The 20,612-nt window shown below is 37.6% G+C and overlaps 1 protein-coding gene across 1 annotated transcript in view; it reads left to right on the forward strand.

The window, feature by feature from the left end:
- LOC123547592 (DNA replication complex GINS protein SLD5-like) overlaps nt 1–20,612 on the forward strand; it is a 141,571-nt gene that overhangs the window by 59,876 nt on the left and 61,083 nt on the right. Inside the window, exon 6 of the mRNA XM_045334819.2 lies at nt 15,962–16,052. Coding sequence (XP_045190754.2) covers nt 15,962–16,052 — 91 coding nt within the window. The remainder of the gene's footprint in view (nt 1–15,961; nt 16,053–20,612) is intronic.

Genomic DNA, 20,612 nt, shown 5'->3' on the forward strand with positions numbered 1-20,612 from the left:
TATAATACAGTCTGGCCCTGACATGCATGCTTTTAGTAAACAGTTGACCTTGACATGAATGAAGGCTTACATTTCATTATATTGAGCCAGTTTCTGTACAAAAATCACTTGAGGTTTATTTTACTAATGGTAACACATGTAATAGTTCAGACATGCCAAGGTGCAGGGAATCTGCATAAATTATCTGTTTTTGGTGCATTGACTGATTTAAAGTATTTCTATGCTTTTCTTCTTGAAGTCAAGTTAGTGAATAATTTATCAAAGCCACAAAACATAACAATGGCTAATTTGTTTGTTTAAGTAAATTGATTGCGCTAACTTTTTTAGGCCAGAGTTTTTTATTAGCTCACCTGTCACATAGTGACAAGATGAGCTTTTGTGATCACCCTTCGTCCGTAGTCTGTGCGTCCGTCCGTCCGTCCAGTCGTGCATCAACAATTTCTTGTCTGCACGATAGTGGTTTCATTTATGATTTTATTTTAACCAAACTTGCACAAAATTTGTATCACCACAAGATCACAGTTCCTTTCTTGAACTGGCCAGATCGCAGTATGGGTTCCAGAGTTATGGCCCCTGAAAAGGCCAAAATTAGCTATTTTGACCTTGTCTGCACAATAGCAGCTTTATTTATGATTTGGTTTTTACCAAACTGGCACACAACTTGTATCACCATAAGATCTTGGTTCCTTTCTTGAACTGGCCAGATTCCATTATGGGTTCCAGAGTTATGGCCCCTGAAATGTCCAGAATTAGCTATTTTGACCTTGTCTGCACAATAGCAGCTTCATTTATTATTTTATTTTAACCAAACTTGCACACAACTTGTATCACCATAAGATTTTGGTTCCTTTCTTGAACTGGCGAGATTCCTATATAGGTTCCAGAGTTATGGCCCCTGAAAGGGCCAGAATGAGCTATTTTGACCTTGTTTGCACAATAGCAGCCTCATTTATGATTTAAATTTAATCAAACTTGCACAAAACTTGTATCACCATAAAATCTCTATTCCTTTTTTGAACCGGCCAGATCCCATAATGGGGTCCAGAGTTATGGCCCTGAAAGGGCCAAAATTAGCTATTTTGACCTTGTCTGTACAATAGCAGCTTCATTTATGACTTGATTTTAACCAAACTTGCACACAACTTGTATCACCACAAGATCTTTCTACCTTTCTTGAACTGGCCAGATTCCATCATGGGTTCCAGAGTTATGGCCACTTTAAGGTCCAAAATCGGCTTTTTTGGCTTTTGCAGCCATATAGAGACTTCATTTATGGTTTTATTTGAGACAAACTTCCATGACAAATCAGATCCAGTCGTAGGTTCCAGAGTTATTTTATATCTGATTACCACCCCTGATTGTAATCAAAATGGATTTATATCAGTAAGTACTTATAGGACTTATTTGAAATTTCATTATTGTTATTAGTTGGACTGAGACAATCAGGGTAGATAACTATGGACTGATTTTATGTCAAATTACCTCCCTTTATTTCAAATTAAAATTGTTATATCTCCGTAACTAATGAAGATACTGATCTGAAATTTCATTTATGCCAACAGATTTATTTGGCAGATCCTTCTTTTGTTCACTTACAATATTTTTAGCTCATCTGATTTTTTGAAAAAAAATGATGAGTTATTGTCATCACTTGAGCGGTTGTCGGCGTCGGCGTCTGCGTCGGCGTTGCCTGGTTAAGTTGTATGTTTAGGTCAGCTTTTCTCCTAAACTATCAAAGCTATTGCTTTGAAACTTGGAATACTTGTTCACCATCATAAGCTGACCCTGTACATCAAGAAACATAACTCCATCTTGCTTTTTGCAAGATTTATTGCCCCTTTTGGACTTAGAAAATATCAGATTTCTTGGTTAAGTTTTATGTTTAGGTCAACTTTTTCTCTTAAACTATCAAAGCTATTGCTTTGAAACTTGCAACACTTGTTCACCATCATAAGCTGACCCTGTACAGCAAGCAACATAACTCCATCCTGCTTTTTGCAATAATTATTGCCCCTTTTGGACTTAGAAAATCATTTTCTTGGTTGAGTATTATGTTTAAGTCAACTTTTCTCATAAACTATCAAAGCTATTGCTTTAAAACTTGCAACAGTTTTTCACCATCATAAGTGGACACTGTACATCAAGAAACATAATTCTATCCTGCTTTTTGCAAGAATGATGGCCCTTTTTAGACTTAGAAAATCATGGGTAGGACAATATTTCTATTGCACAAAAAAAATCAGATGAGCGTGAGCACCCGCAAGGCGGTGCTCTTGTTAAATTTGGACCACATTCGTGCGTGCGTAAACTTTTGCTTGTGACCACTCTAGAGGTCACATTTTTCATGGGATCTTTATGAAAGTTGGTCAGAATGTTCATCTTGATGATATCTAGGTCAAGTTCGAAACTGGGTCATGTGCCTTCAAAAACTAGGTCAGTAGGTCTAAAAATAGAAAAACTTTGTGACCTCTCTAGAGGCCATATATTTCACAAGATCTTCATAAAAATTGGTCAGAATGTTCACCTTGATGATATCTAGGTCAAGTTCGAAACTGGGTCACGTGCCATCAAAAACTAGGTCAGTAGCTCAAATAATAGAAAAACCTTGTGACCTTTCTTAAGGCCATATTTTTCATGGGATCTGTATGAAAGTTGGTCTGAATGTTCGTCTTGATGATATCTAGGTCAAGTTCGAAACTGGGTCACGTGGGTTCAAAAACTAGGTCAGTAGGTCTAAAAATAGAAAAACCTTGTGACCTCTCTAGAGGCCATATAGTTCATGAGATCTTCATGAAAATTGGTCAGAATGTTCACCTTGATGATATCTAGGTCAAGTTTGAAAGTGGGTCACGTGCCATCAAAAACTAGGTCAGTAGGTCAAATAATAGAAAAACCTTGTGACCTCTCTAGAGGCCATATTTTTTATGGGATCTGTATGAAAGTTAGTCTGAATGTTTATCTTGATGATATCTAGGTCAAGTTCGAAAGTGGGTCACATGCCTTCAAAAACTAGGTCAGTAGGTCAAATAATAGAAAAACCTTGTGACCTATCTAAAGGCCATATTTTTCATGGGATCTGTATGAAAATTGGTCTGAATGTTCATCTTGATGATATCTAGGTCAAGTTCGAAACAAGGTCATGTGCGGTCAAAAACTAGGTCAGTAGGTCTAAAAATAGAAAAACCTTGTTACCTCTCTAGAGGCCATACTTGTGAATGGATCTCCATAAAAATTGGTCAGAATGTTCACCTTAATGATATCTTGGTCAGATTTGAAACTGGGTCACGTGCCTTTAAAAACTAGGTCAGTAGGTCAAATAGTAAAAAAACCTTGTGACCTCTCTAGAGGCCATACTTTTCATGGGATCTGTGTGAAAGTTGGTCTGAATGTTCATCTTGATGATATCTAGGTCAAGTTTGAAACTGGGTCAACTGCGGTCAAAAACTAGGTCAGTAGGTGTAAAATTATTAAAATCTTTTGACTTCTCTAGAGGCCATATTTTTCAATGGATCTTCATGAAAATTGATCTGAATGTTATCCTTGATGATATCTAGGTCAATTTCGAAACTGGGTCACATGAGCTCAAAAATAAGGCCAGTAGGTATAAAAATAGAGAAACCTTGTGACCTCTCTAGAGGCCATATTTTTCATGAGATCTTCATGAAAATTAGTGAGAATGTTCACCTTGATGATATCTAGGTAAAGTTCAAAACAGGGTCACGTACCTTCGAAAACTAGGTCAATAGGTCAAATAATAGAAAAACCTTGTGACCTCTCTAGAGACCATATTTTTCAATGGAACGTCATGAAAATTGTTCAGAATTTTTATCTTGATAATATCTTGGTCAAGTTCAAAACTGGGTCACATGGGCTCAAAAACTAGGTCACTATGTCAAATAATAGAAAAAACGACGTCGTACTCAAAACTGGGTCATGTGGGAAGAGGTGAGCGATTCAGGACCATCATGGTCCTCTTGTTTTAATTACTTCCCTTTTACGTTACTATAAGTAGCTTATTTTAGTAACTTTTTTATTATTGGCCATAGGGAAAAACCGAGACCACTTTTCTGTGGTACAACATGGATGGTACCTCCAATTTTTAGGTGTATTTTGACATATCTATACCTTGTAAGAATTGTTTTTTCTTTTTGAATAAATTTCTTCTCTTAGTTGTTCCTGTCCTTTGGATTTAGATATTTTTTCTGAGGACCTTCTTGTCCTCAAGTGCAATGATAACAGGTGAGCGATATAGGGCCATCATGGCCCTCTTGTTTTAAGTTTTACGGGAATTTTTAAAAAAATGAGCATAAGGAGGAAATAAAAATAAAAGTAGAAAAAGTGAGGAGTCGATAAAAAAAATAAAAATAAAATGGAGAATTTTTAAAAGTGGTTTGTATATTGCATGTTATAATGTAGTTATACGTACTAAAGGCCAGAAAAGCAGGGTTTTTTTTCACAAGATAAATATTACTACTTTAATAGTTTGACAGTACGAGTAACACTATTTTAATGGTTCCTTGTGAGAAACCTTCTTTTCTGGTCTTGGTCACTGAAATTCACACTGGTCAACCAATCTGTTTTTGCAAGAAAAAATACCACTTTTAAATCAGAAATCAGGGTGGTTACCTGCAAAGGGAATTTCAATGTCCATTTATAACAGACTAAACACCTGGTAAGTAGTAGAGTTCTATTTCTGGTGTTTTGGTGCACTGGCACCAGAACAGAAAGAAAATGCCTATGTACATGTTATACCTTACCCCTAGGTATTCTGTAAGAACCATGGTCATGAAGGGGAGAATTTACTAACCCGTTTCAGTCACCCATTTCATACTTAAAACATGCAGTTCGGTAAGTGTGTACTATGGATATCAAACATGTGGTGATCTATCTTCCACTGTGTCCTGGTCTCATTTCTTCAATACATCATATATTAGAAAAACAACGCATAGTTTATAGTTATTTCAACGTTACACAAAAAACTTGCTTGACCTTCCCTGGTGAAGTTCCTTTCTAGATTACAGAACCATTCTGATTGGCTGTTGTGAAAATGTATGTCAATCGTCATTTTACTACACGTGTTCGCTAAAATGTGAAAATGCAGCATAAATGTGCAAAATGAATAAAATAAACAGAACAGATGCAGACCAATGTACGATTTCAAATTAAAGATCATATACAAGATGAATTTCATTCATCATTTCTAGTTTTAGTGTAAAATTGTATTTTTTTTTAGCTCACCTGTCACAAAGTGACAAGGTGAGCTTTTGTGATCGCGTGGTGTCCGTCGTCAGTGTGTGCGTCCATCCGTCCGTAAGCTTTTGCTTGTAACCACTCTAGAGGTCACAGTTTTCATGGGATCTTGATGAAAATTGGTCAGAATGTTCATCTTGATGATATCTAGGTGAAGTTCGAAACTGGGTCACATGCCATCAAAAACTAGGTCAGTAGGTCTAAAAATAGAAAAACCTTGTGACCTCTGTAGAGGCCATATATTTCATGAGATCTTCATGAAAATTGGTCAGAATGTTCACCTTGATGATATCTAGGTCAAGTTCGAAACTGGGTTACGTGCCGTCAAAAACTAGTTCAGTACGTCTAAAAACAGAAAAACCTTGTGACCTCTCTAGAGGCCGTATATTTCATAAGATCTTCATGAAAATAGGTTAGAACGTTCATCTTGATGATATCTAGGTCAAGTTCGAAACTGGGTCACATGCAATCAAAAACTAGGTCAGTAGGTCAAATAATAGAAAAACCTTGTGACCTCTCTAAAGGCCATATTTTTCATGGGATCTGTATGAAAGTTGGTCTGAATGTTCATCTTGATGATATCTAGGCCAAGTTCGAAACTGGGTCACGTGCGGTGAAAAACTAGGTCAGTAGGTCTAAAAATAGAAAAACCTTGTGACCTCTCTAGAGGCCATATATTTCATGAGATCTTCATGAAAATTGGTCAGAATGTTCACCTTGATGATATCTAGTTCAATTTTGAAAGTGGGTCACGTGCCTTCAAAAACTAGGTCAGTAGGTCAAATAATAGAAAAACCTTGTGACCTCTCTAGAGGCCATATTTTTCATGGGATCTATATGAAAGTTGGTCTGAATGTTCATCTTGATGATATCTAGATCAAGTTCAAAAGTGGGTCATGTGCCGTCAAAAACTAGGTCAGTAGGTCAAATAATAGAAAAACTTTGTGACCTCTCTAAAGGCCATATTTTTCATTGGATCTGTATGAAAATTGGTCTGAATGTTCATCTTGATGATATTTAGGTCAAGTTCGAAACAGGGTCATGTCTGATCAAAAACTAGGTCAGTAGGTCTAAAAATAGAAAAACCTTGTGACCTCTCTAGAGGCCATACTTGTGAATGGATCTCCATAAAAATTGGTCAGAATATTCACCTTGATGATATCTGGGTCAAGTTTGAAACTGGGTCACGTGCCATAAAAAACAGGTCAGTAGGTCAAATAATAAAAAAACCTTGTGACCTCTCTGGAGGCCATACTTTTCATGTGATCTGTATGTAAGTTGGTCTGAATGTTCATCTTGATGATATCTAGTTCAAGTTTGAAACTGGGTCAACTGCGGTCAAAAACTAGGTCAGTAGGTCTAAAATGATTATCTTTTGACCTCTCTAGAGGCCATATTTTTCAATGGATCTTGATGAAACTTGATCTGAATGTTCATCTTGATGATATCTAGGTCAGTTTTGAAACTGGGTCATGTGCGGTCAAAAACTAGGCCAGTAGGTATAAAAATAGAAAAACCTTGTGACCTCTCTAGAGGCCATATTTTTCATAAGATCTTCATGAAAATTAGTGAGAATGTTCACCTTGATGATATCTAGGTAAAGTTCAAAACAGGGTCATGTACCTTTGAAAACTAGGTCAATAGGTCAAATAATAGACAAACCTTGTGACCTCTCTAGAGACCATATTTTTCAATGGATCTTCATGAAAATTGGTCAGAATTTTTATCTTGATAATATCTAGGTTAGGTTCAAAACTGGGTCACATGAGCTCAAAAACTAGGTCACTATGTCAAATAATAGAAAAAACGACGTCATACCTCAAAACTGGGTCATGTGGGAAGAGGTGAGCGATTCAGGACCATCATGGTCCTCTTGTTTAATTCTGTTTTTGTTTGTTTACATTTCGCCAAACATGTGCACACTGCCGTGACCTCTAGACTGGATGTTGGTTAGGGAAGGTCAAGCAAGTTTTTTCTGTAACGTTGACGAAAGCATAAAATATGTTGGTAATCTCAGCAATATGGAATATTGAGACAAGGTGACTGGTGCACGATGGAAGATAAATTATCGCTTGTTCAATATACTAGGTACCCATTAACCGAACTGCGCATTTAAGATGAGAAATTTACGATTGAAATGGGTTAGTATATTTTCCCGTTCATGACCATTGTTCTTAAAGAATACCTAGGGGTAGGGTATAACATGTACAGAGGCATTTTCTTTTTGATTTGGTGCCAGTGGTTTGGTGTGCTTAATATGGCAATGTGTCACATGTAGGTTTAAACTTCGAATCCAAGACTTAGTATTCGGGGAATTTGCACACTACATTATTGCAAATGCTTGCATAAAATACACTGTTGGCATTCTTACTGTATATTGTTTTATTAATTACAAAGTTGAGAGTGCCAGTGAGGCATTGCCAATCATGCTAACAGTCTCTTACTAGACAGTCCCAAACTTGTGTAAAGTGTGAGGGGTCTCTGCTATTAAAAATGAAAACAAAAATGCCCATCATTTCAACCATCAATTTATTCAAGTATTTAAACACAGCTTAAAACTTTAGTATTCATTTAAAAGACAAGCCCCTCCTCACAACTTAAGTTTTGTTTTGAAAGTAAAGCCTTTATGTCTACGTCCCCATGAGGGGTTTGACATAATTGGAAAATAGATAGATAAGATAATAGCCAAATGCAAAATGCCAGTAGTTATGTCTCCCACCACACAGTAGTGTGGGAGACATATTGATTTACTCCAGTCTGTGTGTCTGTCACAAAGCTTGTCCGCACTCTTTAAGTCAAACATTTCTCATCTGATCTTCACCAAACTTGAACAAAATGTGTTTGCCATTAAGTGCTCGGCCAAGTTCGATAACTAGCCAAATTGGCCCAGGCAATTCAGAATTATGGCCCTTGAATAACCGAAAAATGCTCGGGTCTAGGGACCTAAAAAGACCCATATACTACTAAGGACATGTGTCCTTTTAGTGCCCTTTATGTGCGCTCTAAGTGCTATCTTCACCAAACTTGAACAAAAAGTGTTTGGCTTAGTTAGTTAACTAGCCAAATCGGCCTAGGTTTTTCGGAATTATGGCCCTTGAATTACCGAAAAACAGAGTTTTTACTCTTGTCCGAGCTCTGAGCCAAACATTTCTCGTTTGAACTCCACCAAACTTGAACAAAATGTGTTTGACCATAGCTCCTCGACCAAGTTTGATAACTAGCCAAATCAGCCTTGGCACTATGGAATTATGGCCCTTGAATTACTGAAAATCAGCCTCTATAACTCTTGTCCATGCTCTAAGTCAAACAGTTCTCATCCAATCTTCACCAGACTTGAACCAAATGTTTTTGACAATAACTCCTCAACAAAGTTTATTAACTAGCCAAATCGCCCAAGGCACTTCAGAATTATGACCCTTGAATTACGCAAAATCAACTTTTTTACTCTTCAAAGGTATATTTGTAGTGAGTAAACAGTATGTAAAGACTGACTTACAATTTAGATGATTAGGCAGTTGTGGGAGACATGCGCTTTTCTCAAAAGCAGCTCTAGTTTCTTTTGTTTTTGACACTTTCATTTTGGATTTTTTCACCATATTTTCAAACATCTGATGAAATTTTCATTTTCAACACTCAGACTACTTAGATAAGCATATTGCACACATGAAAATGAGGAGTTTTTGAGAAAGGATGTTTTGAATAAAGAAGTTTGCATTTTATACAAATTTTACCTGGAGTACTCAAAGAATTTTTTGCAGAAAAGAAACAACACATACCTGAACAAAATATTCATTGTAGAAAGCTTGTATTGATACCACTTCTTGCAAACAGTTTTGGGCTTGTCATATGTGTGTAGTTTGTTTATAATGGTAAAAAATGAGGGGCAGAATTCATTTTGGGGGCCTCATCAAAAGACTTAAGAAGAAGAATTTTTTGTTGCTCACTTGCGGACAAAACAACTAGGGGCAAAAGAAATCACTGAAGTCTTTACAATTAGATGTGAAAAAACTGTCCAAGGCAACATACCTTATTTTACGACACCAGCACCTGCATTCAAGAGATGCCTCAGGAAGTTCAAATTGCTAAAATAAACAAAAAATAACAAACCCAAGTTCCTGAACTGCTCGTACCGGCATGTCAAGCCGGCACAAGAACAGAAATGTGTCCATTCTTTCTAGGGCTTACATCCTGTTTATTACTTGATCTTGGATATCACCTATACTTGATGAAAGAGCCGTGGCCACATCATCATAAGTGTAATACAGTACAGCAAATCATGTCACATCATCAAATTGACACTATAAAGAGCTACAGAGGCATTTTACAAACATTTCTTCTCAGTCTTCTTATTTATGTTCTCCCGTTTGTTTTTGCCCTGTCCGTCCATCCGTACGTCACACTTTATTTCCAATCAATAACTAGAGAACCATTTGACCTAGAACCTTCAAACTTCATAGGATGGCAGGGCTTATGGAGTAGACGCCCCCTATTGTTTTTTGGGCTACTCCATCAAAGGTCAAGGTCACAGGGTCCTGAACTTGGAAAACCATTTCCGATCAATAACTCCAGAACCACTTCACTCAGAATATTGAAACTTCATAGGATGATTGGTCATGCAGAGTAGTTGACCCCTATTGATTTTGGGGTCACTCTGTCACAGGTCAAGGTCACAGGGGCCTGAACATGGAAAACCATTTCCGATCAATAACTTGAGAATCACTTGACCCAGGATGTTGAAACTTTATAGGATGATTTGACATGTGGGGGGTCACTCTATTAAAGGTGAAGGTCACAGAGGCACGAACATGGAAAACCACTTCTGGTCAGTAACTTGAGAACCACCTGACCCAGGATGTTGAAACTTCATAGTATGATTTGATATGCAGAGTAAATGACCCCTATTGATTTTGGGATCACTCTATTAAAGGTCAAGGTCGCAGCGGACAGAACATGGAAATCCATTTCCGGTCAACTTGAGAACCATTTGACCTAGAACCTTCAAACTTCATAGGGTGGTAGGACTTACAGAGTAGATGACCCTTAATATTTTTAGGGTCACTCCATGAAAGGTCATGGTCACAGGGGGCTAAACATTGAAAACACTTTCCAATCAGTAACTTGAGAACCACTTGACCCAGAATGTTGAAACTTTATATTATGATGATTGGTCATGCAGAGTAGATGACCTACTGATTTTGGGGTCACTCAATCAAAGATCAAGGTTACAGGGGCTGAACATAGAAAACGGTTTCCAATTCATAACTTGAGGTTCACTAGGTCCAGAATGTTGAAACTTAGTGGGATGATTGGACATGCCAAGTAGATGATCCCTATTGTAGCCAACATCAGTGTCTCTTTGACTTCCGCTCATGTCCCCTGTTGACTTCTTGCTTATACGACTATGCATTGGGGGAGACATGCGCTTTTCTACAAAAGCATCTTCTAGTTATCACCACAGTTTCAATGATTCATGCAAGAGAATACCTTATTTGTAAGACACATAACATGGCTCTTTGATAGCCTTGGACTTTTTCCAATATTTTGGCCGGCGTCCAAAGCATGTCCGCTTTCTAAGTCTAACAGTTTTCATTCGATCTTCACCAAATTTGCTGATAATGTTTGTGGGCATAGTATTTTGGCCAAGTTTGATAACCACCCAAATCACCCAAGGCACTCTTGGATTATAACCCTTGAATTGGGCCAAGTTCAATAACGGGCGTATTTTGTGACAGTCTGGCACTCCTGTTTTCCTCAAAAGAACGAACGATGACTTTTTTTCCAGATGGATTCCATGCAATTATCCAACGGAGCATTTAAATTATTGGAGGAATCGGGAACCATCCTTGGGTAATCTCTCAGATGAAACAGTGATACATGATATAGTTACTTGCATGAAATATTATTCTGTGTGCTTGGCGATTGCATTTGCGGCCTATTTTATTTCGTTTTGAACAGAACCAGATGAATCAGCAGAGAAAAAAGAATAAAATTTAGGAGTTTCTCTTTTATTTTTATTCCAGTTTCTGGGAAATTAGGTTAGGTGCTCCCATAAAACGAAAAATAAAAAAATTCTTGTTCACACATTTGAAGACATATAAGAAAATGTGTAGTTCTGAGATTGCAAATGGACAAATTATAGCATGTAACTAGATTGTTGGTCAGTTTTGATGATCGTGCTCACAAACAACAATGTGCTTGGAGTCACAATAGGTATTAGCTTGGCCAGTTTGCACAATGGAGCACAAGATTTAATGTCAGGAGCTTAGGCTTTCATTAAATATTGGAGTAAAAGGTGAAATTATTTGAATAAAAGTTAGGTGGTTGGGGAGAGTGGGGAATGTCTTGGGGGGTCCTCCCATTTAGACCTTTATTTACTACAGGAAAAGTAGCCTGTGTTTCATACCACTGTAGGGAGGAGAAAATCTCCACACGTTAATGAAATCTGTGAGGTTTGATTCTCAGCCAAGGCTTATACCCCAAACTATGTTTGCGGTTGTCTGGGTCGGGGGAGATATATAGGATTCACTTTGTCACATCCTGTCTGTTGGTCGTTTTTTCTACATAGGTACTCAACCATTATAATATAATAATATCAAAAGCTGGAAAGTCACCATTATGACATATAGTTGTGTAGCTGTGATGTTAAACCCCCAAAAATGAAATGATGCCTGCAGTCAGTAGATGACCAATATTCCTTTTTTGAGAGGGGTGGAGGGGGAGGGGATTACTGGATCAACTTGACAGATTTAAATAATTTTTGGTACACAGGTGTAACATCATAAAATACAGGTCAAGTTCGACTTTGAGGTCAGTAGGTCAAGGTCACAGTGACCTGGAACAGTTAAACAGTTTCCAGATGATAGCTTGAGAATGCTTGGGTCTAGGATTATAAATTTTGGTACACAGGTGTAACATCATAAAATACAGGTCAAGTTCACTTTGAGGTCGGTAGGTCAAAGGTCAAGGTCACAGTGACCTGGAAGAGTTAAAGTTTCCAGATGGGAACTTGAGAATGCTTTGGCTGTGGATCATGAACATTGATAGGAGGTTACTCATGACCGGCAGATGATCCCTATTGATTTTTAGGTGAGTAGGTCAAAGCTCAAGGTCACAGTGATGCAGAACAATTAAACCATTGCCAGACTATAACTTTGAGAACGCTTGAGCGTAAGATCATGAAATTTGATGGGAAGGTTAGTCATGACCAGCAGATGACCCCTATAGATTTTGAGGTCAGTAGGTCAAGATCTGTATTGTGGGAGTATAATTTGTCACTCCTGTGACAGCTCTAGTTTTTAGATCACCTGTCACAAAGTGACAAGGTGAGCTTTTGTGATCGCGCAGCGTCCGTCGTCCATGCGTGCGTGCGTAAACTTTTGCTTTTGACCACTCTAGAGGTCATATTTTTCATGGGATCTTTATGAAATATGGTCAGAATGTTCCCCTTGATGATATCTAGGTCAAGTTCGAAACTGGGTCACGTGCGGTCAAAAACTAGGTCAGTAGGTCTAAAAATAGAAAAACCTTGTGACCTCTCTAGAGGCGCTATATTTTATGAGATCTTCATGAAAATTGGTCAGAATGTTCAACTTGATGATATCTAGGTCAAGTTCGCAACTGGGTCACGTGGCCTCAAAAACTAGGTCAGTAGGTCAAATAATAGAAAAACCTTGTGACCTCTCTAAAGGCCATATTTTTCATGGGATCTGTATGAAAATTGGTTGGAATGTTCATCTTGATGATATCTAGGTCAAGTTCGAAACTGGGTCACATGCGGTCAAAAACTAGGTCAGTAGGTCTAAAAATAGAAAAACATTGAGACCTCTCTAGAGGCCATACTTGTGAATGGATCTTCATAAATAATGGTCAGAATGTTCACTTTGATGATATCTAGATCAAGTTCGAAACTGGGTCACGTGCGGTCAAAAACTAAATCAGTAGGTCTAAAAATAGAAAAACCTTGTGACCTCTCTAGAAGCCATATATTTCATAAGATCTTCATGAAAATTGGTCAGAATGTTCACCTTGATGATATCTAGGTCAGGTTCGAAAGTGGGTCACGTGCCTTCAAAAACTAGGTCAGTAGGTCAAATAATAGAAAAACCTTGTGACCTCTCTACAGGCCATATTTTTCATGGGATCTGTATGAAAGTTGGTCTGAATGTTCATTTTGGTGATATCTAGGTCAAGTTCGAAAGTGGATAACATGCCATCAAAAACTAGGTCAGTAGGTGAAATAATAGAAAAACCTTGTGACCTCTCTAGAGGCCATATTTTTCATGGGATCTGTATGAAAGTTGGTCTGAATGTTCATCTTGATGATATCTAGGTCAAGTTCGAAACTGGGTCACGTGCGGTCAAATACTAGTTTAGTAGGTCTAAAAATAGAAAAACCTTGTGACCTCTCTAAAGGCCATACTTCTGAATGGATCTCCATAAAAATTGGTCAGAATGTTCCTATTGATGATATCTAGGTCAAGTTCGAAAGTGGGTCACGTGCCATCAAAAAATAGGTCAGTAGGTGAAATAACGAAAAAATGTTGTGTCCTCTCTAGAGGCCATATTTTTCATGGGATCTGTATGAAAGTTGGTCTGAATGTTTATCTTGATGATATATAGGTCAGGTTTGAAACTGGGTCAACAGCGATCAAAAACTAGGTCAGTAGGTCTTAAAACAGAAAAACCTTGTGACCTCTCTAGAGGCCATACCCTTGAATGGATCTTCATGAAAATTGGTCAGAATGTTCACCTTGATGATATCTAGATGAGGTTTGAAACTGGGTCACGTGCGGTCAAAAACTAGGTCAGTAGGTCTGAAATTAGAAAAATCTTTTGACCTCTCTAGTGGCCATATTTTTCAATGGATCTTCATGAAAATTGATCTGAATGTTCACCTTGATGATTCCTAGATCACTTTTGAAACTGGGTCACATGAGGTCAAAAACTAGGTCAGTAGGTATAAAAATAGAAAAACCTTGTGACCTCTCTGGAAGTCATATTTTTCAGGAGATCTTCATGAAAATTAGTGAGAATGTTCAACTTGATGATATCTAGGTAAAGTTCAAAACTGGGTCACTTACCTTCGAAAACTAGGTCAATAGGTCAAATAATAGAAAAACCTTATGACCTCTCTAGAGACCATATTTTTCAATAGATGTTCACGAAAATTGGTCAGAATTTTTATTTTGATAATATCTAGGTCAAGTTTAAAACTGGGTCACATGAGCTCAAAAACTAGGTCACTATGTCAAATAATAGAAAAACCGACGTCATACTCAAAACTTGGTCATGTGGGAACAGGTGAGCGATTCAGGACCATCATGGTCTTCTTGTTTTTTTTAGCTCACCTGAGCACGAAGTGCTCAAAGGTGAGCTTTAGTGATGCCCTGTGTCCGTCGTCCGTCCGTCCGTTGTCAACAATTTGACTGTTAACACTCTAGAGGTTACATTTTTGGCCCAATCTTAATGAAACTTGGTCAGAATGTTACCCTCAATAAAATCTTGGACGAGTTCGATATCGGGTCATCTGGAGTCAAAAACTAGGTCACCAGGTCAAATCAAAGGAAAAGCTTGTTAACACTCTAGAGGTCACATTTTTGGCTCAATCTTAATGAAACTTGGTCAGAATGTTACCCTTAATAAAATCTTGGATGAATTTGATATTAGGTCATCTGGGGTCAAAAACTAGGTCACCAAGTCAAATAAAAGGAAAAGCTTGTTAACACTCTAGAGGTCACATTTTTGGCCCAATCTAAATGAAACTTGGTCAGAGTGTTATCCTCAATAAAGTCTTGGACGAGTTCGATATTGGGTCATCTGGGGTCAAAAACTAGGTCACCAGGTCAAATCAAAGGAAAAGCTTGTTAACACTGTAGAGGCCGCATTTATGACTGTATCTTGATGAAACTTGGGCAGAATGTTGATCTTGATGATCTTAAGTTCCAGTTTGAATCTGGGTCAGGTGGGTCAAAAACTAGGTCACTAGGTCATATCAAAGGAAAAGCTTGTTAACACTCTAGAGGCCACATTTATGACTGTATCTTCATGAAACTTGGTCAGAATGTTAAACTTGATGATCTTTAGGTCAAGTTTGAATCTGGGTCATGTCGGGTCAAAAACTAGGTCACCAGGTCAAATCAAAGGAAAAGCTTGTTAACACTTTAGAGGCCACATTTATGACCGTATCTTAATGAAACTTGGTCAGAATGTTAATCTTGATTATCAATAGGTCAAGTTTGAATCTGGGTGAGGTGGGGTCAAAACTGGGTCACTATGTCATATCAAAGAAAAAGCTTGTTAACACTATAGAGGCCACATTTATGACTGTATCTTCATGAAACTTAGAATGTTAAACTTGATAATCTTTAGGTCAAGTTCGAATCTGGGTCATGTCGGGTCAAAAAACTAGGTCAAGGGGTCAAATCAAAGGAATAGCTAATTAAAACTTTAGAGGCCAAATTTATGACCATATCTTAATGAAACTTGGCCAGAATGTTAATCTTGATGATCTTTAGGTCAGTAGGTCAGGTGAGCGTTACAGGGCCTTCATGGCCCTCTTGTATGATGGAACTGATTCAAGACTTTTAAGAGCTGATTTAATACATGAAGAAGCGAAGTTGGATGGAGTCTTAACAAATATGGGGCACCCATGTGAGAGGAGACATTTCTAGCCTTACAGCTTTATTTCCATGCCCTGTCTTTCTGCTTATAGCCTCAAGACCAAATCTCGACAAGTATGTTTTTCTGCGGGTCAATGAGTCTACAGATGGTGTTTTGGTTGAAGAGGAAACTTTAGATACTGGGTAAGGCTTTTGGAGTGGATATGGAAACACCTTTAAAGGTGGAGTGTTTTTTAGCCCGCCTGGGCAGGAAGTGCTGAAGGTGAGCTACTGTGATCCCTCTTTGTCTGTCATCTGTCTTGAACAGTTTGACTGTTAACAATCTAGGGGTGACAGTTTTGACCCAGTCTTAATGAAACTTGGTCGGAATGTTACCTATAGTATAGTCTTGAAAAAATTTGTTACTGGGTCATCTGGAGTCAAGAACTAGGTCAATAGGTAGGGAAACCTTTTAGGCTCTCTAGAGGCCACATTTTCCAACTTATCATCATAAAACTTTGTTAGCATGTATAAAATCTAGATCAGGTTCATCTGAGGTCTTAAATGAGGTCATAGGTCAGTTCATAGAAAACCTTGTTAACATGCCAGAGGGCACATTTTTATGCACCCTAAGGGAGGCATATAGTTTTTGAACCGTCTGTTGGTCTGTCCGCAATTTTCGTGTCCGGTCCATATCTTTGTCATCCATGAATGGATTTTCAAATAACTTGGCATGAATGTGTACCACAGTAAGACGACGTGTCGCGCACAAGACCCAGGTCTGTAGCTCAAAGGTCAAGGTCACACTTAGATGTTAAAGGTCATATTTGATGATAGTGCATTGATGGGCGTGTCCGGTCCATATCTTTGTCATTCATGCATGGATTTTAAAATTATTGGGCATGAATGTGTACCACAGTAAGACGACGTGTCTCGCGTAAGACCCAGGTCTGTAGCTCAAAAGTCAAGGTCACACTTAGACGTTAAAGGTCATATTTCATGATAGTGCAATGATGGGCATGTCCGGTCCATATCTTTGTCATTCATGCATGGATTTTAAAATAACTACACATGAATGTGTGGCACAGTAAGACGACATTTTGCGCACAAGACCCAGGTCCGTAGGTCAAAGGTCCTAAACTGTAACATCGGCCATAACTATTCATTCAAAGTGCCATCAGGGGCATGTGGCATCCTATGGAGACAGCTCTTGTTCTACATAATCTTCATAACACTTTATCAGAATGTTGGTCTTTATCAAATCAGATTAAGTTTAAAAAAGGACAAAAAACTCAGTCACAGAAAAACCTTGTTAAAACTCTATAGGCCTCATCTTCTACTTGATCGGTATGTCTACGAAATCTAGGTCAGATTAAAAATGAGTAATCTGAGGTCACCAAGTCAATTCATCGAAAAACCTTGTAAACACGGCAGAGGCAACATTTTTTATTTGATCTTAATAAATCTTTGAATGTGTTTCTATAAAATCTGTGTCAAGTTCAAACCTGGATCACATGAGATAAAAAAAACTAGGTCAAAAATATTAAAATCTTGTTAAACTCTGTAGAGGCAACATTTCCTGCTTGCTCTTCATAATACTTCGAATGGTTATCATTATTATATCTAAGCCAAGTTCAAATTTAGGTAACCTGATGTCAAAAAATGGGTCAGTAGGTCAAGTTATAGAAAAACCCTGCTAACAAACCAGAAGCCACATTTTCTGCATGATCTTCTTAAAACTTTGTCAGAATGTTTGTCTCTATCAAATCTAGGTCAGATTAAACTCTGTTACATGAGGTCAAAAACTAGGTTTCATGGTCAGATCATAGAAAAACCTTTCTAAGGTTCTAGAAGTAACTTTTTGTGTTGGTTTATCATAAATCTTTTTCAGAATGTTTGTCTCAATGGAAATAAGGTCAAGTTTCAAAGTCAAAAGCTATGTCACAGACATGTTTTGTTAGCACTCAATGAAGATTACATTTTCTTTTTTATCTTCATAAATGTTTGTCTATGAAGACAAGGTCAGGTCTGAAACTGGATTAACTAGGTCAAAAACTAGGTCACTAGGCCAAATCATAGACCATGTTTGCACTTTTTCTAACTGCTCTTCATGAGAGTTTGAATGTTTTTCTGTATGAAATCAAGAAAATAATTTTTAGCTGGGTCACTTCTAAAACACTGTCTTTTGGTCAAAAACTTGAAAAACTTACTTAATGATGTACTGATTTACATGAAATATGGGCAAAATATTTGTCTGTATGAAATCTAGTAATAATAATTTCATAGAAATGTTCCTTAAAAAGTTTGGTGACTCTATACCAAGTTTGTTCAAATTATTCCAGCTTGTCGAAAACATGGCCACCAGAGAGGGTTGTCACTCTTTCATATATGTATAAAGTATTTTCTATATGCATATAGTGGAAACTTTAAAAATCTCCTTGTTAGAAAACACTGGCCCAATTTCAGAATAATTATTTCAAAGATATTTTTCAAGCATTATCCACACTGCTAAGCTTGTTCTAGCAATCTGTGAAACTCAGGTGAGCTGTCTAGGGCTGTCCTGGGTCTCTTTGATGATGGTTGAAAAGTGATACTGTTCTTTAAACATTTAAGACATCAAGTTTAAAATGAAGTTGAATTTTAAAAAGGTAGATGTATCAAGAAAATGTTAACATGTCTGGTAACTATGTCCACTAGTGACACTAAGGTCAAGGGCACAGTGACATGAAGGATGAAAACAGTTCACGCTCAATAATTAAGGAAAAGTTTTACTTACAGTTATATCAAACTTCAAAAGTTCATTTTCTGTGGCCAGTAGATGACCCCTATTGTTTTGGGAGTTGGTGAGTCAAAGGTCAAGGTCACTGTGACCTTGAGACTGAAAATGGTTTCCCTGCAATGATCAAAGAATGCTTTGGCTGACAATCTCCATAGGATGGTTGCCTGTAGTCAGTAGAGGATTTCTCTTGTTTGTGATAACTTGATCAAGGGTCAAAGGTCAAAGCATACAAAAGGTCATGTGATTTAAGACCCAACTATATAATATTGATTGTACTTTCTGAAAGAATTAACAACCTCCCATATTTCTGACTTAATAGAATAGCTTAGGTGGAAAAATGGAATTTTTGTAAGAAATTTAAAAGGCAGAACAAAGTGACAAACAAATAATTTTAATATTTAGACTGGAAGCCTGGAGCACAATTTCTTTGTGACTTTACAGCTTTTGTTTTGCTTTAAGTAATCTTTTACAAGCAGTATTAAACTTAGGACTAGAGCTGATGGCATAGACCACCGTAATGTGGTTGTGTACACACAATTTCATTCGGATTTATTTGTAAATTAAGAGTTACTGCCCTTTAATTGTATAAAAATCCACATATTTGTACATAACAAACTTACCATTTGGTAGAATTTCATTAAATTTCTTTCATTCTTTTCCATGAACATTTATTGTAAACATGTGAAGTTGTGTACCCACACCTGGTTATCCCCTTACCTTGATCACACATCTCCCCCCTATCCCCCCCCCCCCCCCCCCCCCCCCCCCCACACACACACACAAAAAAAAAAAAAATCCTTCCTTATTTTAGATTTTTTTCAAACAAACTTCATATACATGTTCACCACTATGAGATTATGGGGCCCATCAAGTTTCAGACAGATTGCCCAAGTAACACCAGAGTTATGGCCCTTAGAAGTTTCTAGTGTTAACTATATAGGGTACTATAGATATGGCAATTTCTGCATCATAACTTTTGATATATTTGACCTTGAACTATGAAACTTTAACAGAATTTAGAGCTCTATAATGTGGTTGTGCGCACACAATTTTGTACGGATTTCTTTTGTAACTTCAGAGTTATTGCCCTTTAATTGTCTAAAAATCCACATATTTGTACATAACAAACTTACCATTTGGCAGAATTTCATTAAATTTCTTTCATTCTTTTCTGTGAACATTTAATTATTATAAACATGTGAAGTTGCGCACCCACACCTGGTCACCCACTTGCCTTGGTCACGCACCCTCCCGCTCCCCCCACCAAACAAATTTTTTTTTTTTTTCATTACTTATTTTAGATTTTTAGCTCACCTGTCACAAAGTGACAAGGTGAGCTTTTGTGATCATGCGGTGTCCGTCGTCCGTCCGTGCGTGCGTCCGTAAACTTTTGCTTGTGACCACTCCAGAGGTCACATTTTTCATGGGATCTTTATGAAAATTGGTCAGAATGTTCATCTTGATGATATCTAGGTCAAGTTCGAAACTGGGTCACGTGCCTTCAAAAACTAGGTCAGTAGGTCTAAAAATAGAAAAACCTTGTGACCTCTCTAGAGGCCATATATTTCACAAGATCTTCATGAAAATTGGTCAGAATGTTCACCTTGATGATATCTAGGTCAAGTTCAAAACTGGGTCACGTGATATCAAAAACTAGGTCAGTAGGTCTAAAAATAGAAAAACCTTGTGACCTCTCTAGAGGCCATAAATTTCAAAGATCTTCATGAAAATTGGTCAGAACGTTCATCTTGATGATATCTAGGTCAAGTTAGAAACTGGGTCACGTGCCGTCAAAAACTAGGTCAGTAGGTCAAATAATAGAAAAACCTTGTGACCTCTCTAAAGGCCACATTTTTCATGGGATCTGTATGAAATTTGGTCAGAATGTTCATCTTGATGATATCTTGGTCAAGTTCGAAACTGGGTCACGTGCGATCAAAAACTAGGTCAGTAGGTCTAAAAATAGAAAAACCTTGTGACCTCTC

Source organism: Mercenaria mercenaria, chromosome 9 (assembly GCF_021730395.1).
Source record: "Mercenaria mercenaria strain notata chromosome 9, MADL_Memer_1, whole genome shotgun sequence".
NCBI lineage: Eukaryota > Metazoa > Mollusca > Bivalvia > Venerida > Veneridae > Mercenaria > Mercenaria mercenaria.